Source organism: Perognathus longimembris, chromosome 13, assembly GCF_023159225.1.
Source record: "Perognathus longimembris pacificus isolate PPM17 chromosome 13, ASM2315922v1, whole genome shotgun sequence".
NCBI classification, from domain to species: Eukaryota; Metazoa; Chordata; class Mammalia; order Rodentia; family Heteromyidae; genus Perognathus; species Perognathus longimembris.
In genome coordinates, this window is record NC_063173.1 from 49,602,141 (window position 1) to 49,608,496 (window position 6,356).

Sequence of the window (6,356 nt, forward strand, 5' to 3'; positions counted from 1 at the left end):
TTAAGTCACAGAAAACTCTTCAAGGTAACACTGTTACAAAGTCAAGTTGCATCCTGACAATAATCTCTAGCAATAGATGATCATTGTTTTATGGAGGCCATGCTGTGGAGGAAAATCAAGGCACAGAGGGAACTCAAGAGGCAGTTGAGACTAGGTCTTCATGCTAAAGTTTTAGCAGATACGTTTCACTCATTCTATTGCAGCAACACTGACTTGCTATTATAATAGAATGCAATTGTCTATGTCTATTCCTTATAGTATTTGGCATACAGCTTTCTAGGAGTACCATGCCTTCATTTTATTCACTCCTATAGAAGTAAAATAGAAGCTATAATGTTCAACAGAAGCACTCTCTAGTCTCTCACCTAGCTTGCTTTTATCAACATAAAATGTTTTAGTGTATTTACTCATTTAGTTTGCTTTTCGGTCACTAAAATGTAAGCTCTATAAGGGCAAGAACCCACTCTGTGTGATTCCTGCTATATTCCTACTGATTAATAGAGATGGATATACGTTAGCTGAAATACATATTCCTTTCCAGTTTTTTTTTCTTCTCCAGTTTTAACAGAATGATGAAATGCGACATTGGGTGTATGCCATTTCTTAAGTTAAGCAGAACCATTTCAAAATGACACATTATCTTTTGCTAGTTTTATGGTATTTTATGTCATCTACATTATTAAATGATTTTTTTTTTTTTTTTTTTGGCCAGTCCTGGGCCTTGGAATCAGGGCCTGAGCACCATCCCTGGCTTCTTCCCGCTCAAGGCTAGGGCTCTGCCACCTGAGCCACAGCGCCCCTTCTGGCCGTTTTCCATATATGTGGTGCTGGGGAATCGAACTGCGAGCTCCATCATGTGTAGGAGGCAAGCACTCTTGCCACTAGGCCGTATTCCCAGCCCTATTAAATGATGTTTTAACAACATTAAAAAAAGAGGCAGTGAAGTGATAACAAACCTCAAGGCCTGATATTTCTGATGACTAAGGAGAGTTTTGATTTCTGTATTCTTGTATTCTAGGCTGTCATCCTCTGTGCTTTACAACATGGCTGCCACGAGCAACGTAACTGAAATCATTCTCTTGGGATTTTCCCAGAACCAGAATGTGCAGAAGGTCCTTTCTGTGCTATTTCTCTTCTTGTATACAGCCATTGTGCTGGGCAATGGCCTAATTGTAGTAACTGTCATAGCCAGCAAAGGACTCACTTGCCCCATGTATTTCTTCCTGAGTTACCTGTCCTTTGTAGAGATGTGCTACTGTTCTGTCACAGCCCCCAAGCTCATCTTCGATTCTTTCTTCAAGAAGAGGGTCATTTCTCTCCAGGGCTGCATCACACAGATATTTTTCCTCCATTTCTTTGGGGGCACAGAGATCTTTCTGCTGACGGTGATGGCCTATGACCGCTATGTGGCCATCTGCAAGCCTTTACACTATGCTACCATTATGAACCGACGGGTGTGTGGCCTGCTGGTGGGGGCAGCCTGGAGTGGGGGCTTGCTGCATTCCATGGGACAGACCTTCCTCATTTTCCAGCTACCCTTCTGTGGGCCCAATGTCATCGACCACTACTTCTGTGATGTCCACCCAGTGCTGAAGCTGGCTTGCTCAAACACCTTCCTCATTAGCCTGCTCATCATCATCAATGGTGGCTCCATCTCCGTGATCAGCTTTGCAGTGCTGCTGGCTTCCTACGTGGTCATCCTGCACTCCCTGCGAAGGTGCACGGCTCAAGCAAGGCGCAAGGCCCTCTCCACCTGTGCCTCCCACCTTGCCGTTGTGGGCCTGTTTTTCATACCCTGCTCCTTTGTGTACATGAGGCCCTGTGTCACCCTCCCTGCTGACAAGACAGTGGCGGTCTTTTACACGGTGGTCACACCTCTCTTAAACCCGGTCATTTATTCCTTCAGGAATGCTGAAATGAACAATGCCATGCGTAGACTCGTGAGCAGGAAGGTGATTTGGGAAGAGAAATAGATGACTTTAAGCATAGAGGGAGTAGAGATGGGAAATTGTGGATAAACATGTCTCATTCTGCCTCTTCATTACCAAGACATCTTTATGGGATAGGACAAGGTAGAAGTTCTCTAGTACCACAGTGCTCTGGAAGTTCATTATCTGGTCCCAAGAGACTGAACTTTTCTAGAACACTGGGTCAGTGTGGAGTGGTGAGTGAGGAAGAGGAGGAGAGGGAGGGCTGTCTCAGAGAACAGTGGTTTTATGGGCAATAGCGTAGGAGAAGAGAAAGGACAGCAAGGGACTCAGTAGTCGACCACATTCCTAGAAATTCTACTGACCTGAGGTATGGAGAGAATTTGGTCACTGGGCTCAGGTACAGGGGAAACTGACTTAGAAAGGTGTGGGCCTCAGAACAGCTGTTCAGCCCATCAGGAAATCACAGCAGCTCATGCCAGCATTGGGCTGGAATTTCTAAAGCATCAAGTGGAACTGCAGGACACAAGACAATGATATTTACACTGTAGGTACAAGTTCTTTTATTTCCCATGCATCGTTAATGTTTTGAGTTCTGGAATTCCCTATATTCACACTCATTTATCCTTCTTTTCCTCTCACTAGCTCCTTCTGAGCTATTCAGTTTTTGACCTATTAGTTTTCTCTCCTTTTAGCAGCCTCTTGGCTTCTTATCCCTCAAAGACATTCCAACAAAACCCCCAGTACCTCACTCCCTTGGTCAGCCATATTGCTGTTCCTCTTGTGAGTTCTCTACCCACTCCCTCCCATTCTTCATTTGACAGCTGCCTCTTGATTCAACTATGGATTATTTAACTATTGTTGGTATCCTATTGTTGCCCTATAATATTTTTACCCATCCTTTTCTAAGTCTTAATTCAAATATTCCCATGAACATTAATTTGAACTCTCTGCCGTTTTCATCCGCATCATCTTAAAGCAGTTCTTTGGTTTTTATCACTCACTCCCTACATCAGAAATCATCATTGACTCCCCATTGCCTTCTGAAGCAAACACAGACTCCTATTTGATAGCCAGTTGTCTAGGAACTTGACCTCTCAAGTGCTAGGATTACAAGTATGCACCACCATGAACACCCAGAATGAGGGCCTTTCTTAATGATTTTTAAAGAATGGTATTCAGAGGTAATTGCTTCTGAATGTTCCCTTGTGCCTTCTTCTAAATATATCTCTCACCCTCTACCTGCTGACTCTCAAGGTCTATCCTGATTCTGTGTTCAGGAAGCTTCCATAATGATTTTATCTGGATAAGTTCTCTATTTTTTTTTAAAACTGACACGACTCAGCCAGACACCTTAAGGACTTTTCTATCTTGTTGCTTAATCTCCACTATACTGTGACTCTTGAGAATATGGCCTGAATATCATACATCTTAGTCCTTACTCTGAATACATGCTATCTCTCTAGAACACTGAGTTTCTTGAAAGTAAGGCTCCTTGACTTCTGTGTCTTGCTGATGACCAGTTCAATATCTAACGTATGGCATGTGTTCAGTAAATATTTATAGACTAAATAAATATCTGATATACCTAAATGTGTTCTAGAGCAAACTCCTGACCTATCCACCATATATATTTTCTTATCAAACTACTGATTACCTATTTAAAATAGCAACTTATGATGGGTACTAATTCTTGCTTTGTCAGTTTAATTTTTTTCTTTCATGAAGAATTTCATTGTAATTTTTTGTATATATATGCATATATAGATTATATATTGATCATATTTAGCCCCTTTATCATTCTTTCTTATTCTCTCTCCTCTATATCATCATTTTACCATTTCTAATGGTTTCCTTTGTACTAATTTTTTGGTGGTTTTGAACTCAGAACTTTGTTTTGCTAAGCGGGCATTCTATCACTCAAGTCATGATCTCTAGCCCATATTGCTTATCAGCTATTTTTGAGATAATGTTTTGCACTTTTGCCTGGGCTGGGATGGATTGTGACTCTTCTATTTAAGCTTTTTGGGTAGTCCTCAAATCACAATTCTCATGTTTTCTTCCTCTGGAGTCCCATTTATTCTATTTTCATTTGTTTTGCCAGTCCTGAAGCTTGAACTCAGGGCCTGAGCACTGTCCCAGGCTTCGTTTTCTGCTCAAGGATAGCACTCTATCATGTGAGCCACAGCTCCACTTCTGGCTTTTTTTCTGTGTATGTGATACTGAGGAATTGAACCCAGGGCTTCATGCATGCTAGGCAAGCACTCTACCCCTAAACCACATTCCCAGCCCCTCTAATTTCATACATAATGTATTTGGCCCTATTTATCCCCATTACCCTTCTGTTTCACTCTTCCCAATCCCATATGGTTCCCTTCCCTAATCAGTCCCTCTTTCTTGTCACACATATATGACATGAATGTGCCACAATTTTTTTTTTTTTTACCATTTTCCTGCCTATGTACCTTAGTTGTTGACATATTGTTTTCTACATGTGAGACTGAGGCTGTGAACCTTTGTTATATGTGGAGAACTCTTCCTGGTATATACCACTCAAAAGGTAATGACTGTATAGAAGAGTATTCAAAGAATTCAACTTTATCAAACAAAGCAATTCTAAATTGTTTTTGAAGGTGATTATACCATTATACCACTCCTGCCATCAATGACCACAGAGATTTTGCTGATGCATAATCTTGTCAACAGGGGGCATTGCAAGACTCCTGAATGTTTCTTGTTGCCAATTTTGAGGCTATACACAATATACTCTCTATCTAAGTCCATTTGAATTACTATAACAACCTACTGTAGGTTGAGTGGTTCAAACAAATATTTGTTTCTCATAGTTTTGGAGGCTCAAAATTTAAGATGAAAGCAACAGCAGATTAAATGACCTGTGAAGTTCAGTTACCTGGTTCAGAGCCATCTTGTTATGTCCTCATGACGGTGGAGGTAACAGAACTCTCTAGAATCTGTTCTTTTTTTTTTTTTTTTCCTGTGCTGGCACTGGGACTTGAACTCAGGGCTTCATGTTCTTGGTTGGCTTTCTTGCTCAGGTTAGCACTCTGCCACTTAGACTCCAATCTAGCATGTTACTGGATAATTGGAAATAGATTCTCATGGACTTTTCTGCCCAGGCTGACTTTGAACTATGATCCTTAGGTCTCAGCCTCTTGAATAGCTAGGATTGCAGACATAAGCCACCAGTGCAGACTAGAGGATTTTTTAACATAAGGGGATTAATTTCTTATAAATTTATACAGGTACCACTGCCATGACTTAATTACTCCCCTAAGGCTTCACCCTTACAGTCTATCAAAATGAGATTTAGGATTTAAACATAATAAATTTTGGGGGAATATAAACATTCATAAAGAGTTTTATTCACATTCTTCAGTATGTGATTTCCTGATGAGTTTGAGCATTATTTTTGTTTTTAAATATGTGCTTACTTTTGTGCAAATTGCTTATTGTAACTTTTGTCCATACTTATATTGAGATACTTAAACTATAAACATATTACTAAGAGTTCTCTATAGTTTTACTTATATATCTTTTCACTGTATGCTAGGTTAAAGCACTTTCATTTTCAATGCATAAACAGTATTACATTTTATGCTATTGTTCATATTGTAAGTGATTTTAACACTTTGTAATATTATCTTTTGTAAGTCAAGGACAGGAAAATATTAACTGATATTTTATTTAAAAATTCAGTTGATTCTTTTCAAATTCATTCTCTAATTATTTTAAATACTTATTCTCATGGTGTGAGGAAAGAATCCAGTTTGTTTCTCTCCTGTCATATAGATAACCAAATAGTCCAGCATCATTCAGTTGTCCTTTTTCACATTAGTTCATGGAGTCATTTCTGTCATATATTAGATTTTTGTTTTGGGGACAACTTTACATGCCTTAATTACTATAGCTCTGTAGTATTTTTGTATCCAGTGGGACATTTGAACAGTGGGACATATTTGAACCTCTTTTTTCCCTCCCTCCCTCCCTCCCACCCTCCCTTCCTAACTTTCTAACTTCCTTCCTTCTGAAACTATCACCTGTCTTTTTTGGGGGACAATTTCAAAACTAAAAATTTCAAATCCTACTCAATAAACAATTTTGATTTTTTTGGAGTTGCAGTGTATCTGCAAATCAGCTTTGGAACAACTTACTTACATTTTATGAGATGGAATTATTCAACTTACAGGGTTACTGAAAATAAAGTCTTTCATTGTGTTTTTTTTTTGTGGAACTGGGGATTGAACCTAGAGACTGGTGCTTGCTTGGTAGTCTTTCTGGCACAGAGTTAACACCTCATTCCTAATACAATCATTTTGAAAAAAATCTAAAAGCACAGATTTCTAGGCAAGTGATTTGTTTCTCAGGGAACCTAAAAAGAGAGCAAGACAAGTCAGTGGCTGAGAAAAA

General features: G+C 39.5%; 1 protein-coding gene across 1 annotated transcript; it reads left to right on the forward strand.

Moving 5' to 3' along the window:
* Positions 1 to 1,043: 1,043 nt before the first annotated feature.
* LOC125361740 (olfactory receptor 4X1-like) lies at positions 1,044 to 1,973 on the forward strand. The gene has a single exon (XM_048360319.1). The coding sequence runs from the start codon at positions 1,044 to 1,046 to the stop codon at positions 1,971 to 1,973; it is 930 nt and encodes a 309-aa protein (XP_048216276.1).
* Positions 1,974 to 6,356: the final 4,383 nt, after the last annotated feature.

Bases quoted from the DNA above. Each gene is read 5' to 3' on its own strand.
- LOC125361740 (XM_048360319.1), top strand. From the start codon at position 1,044: ATGGCTGCCACGAGCAACGTAACTGAAATCATTCTCTTGGGATTTTCC.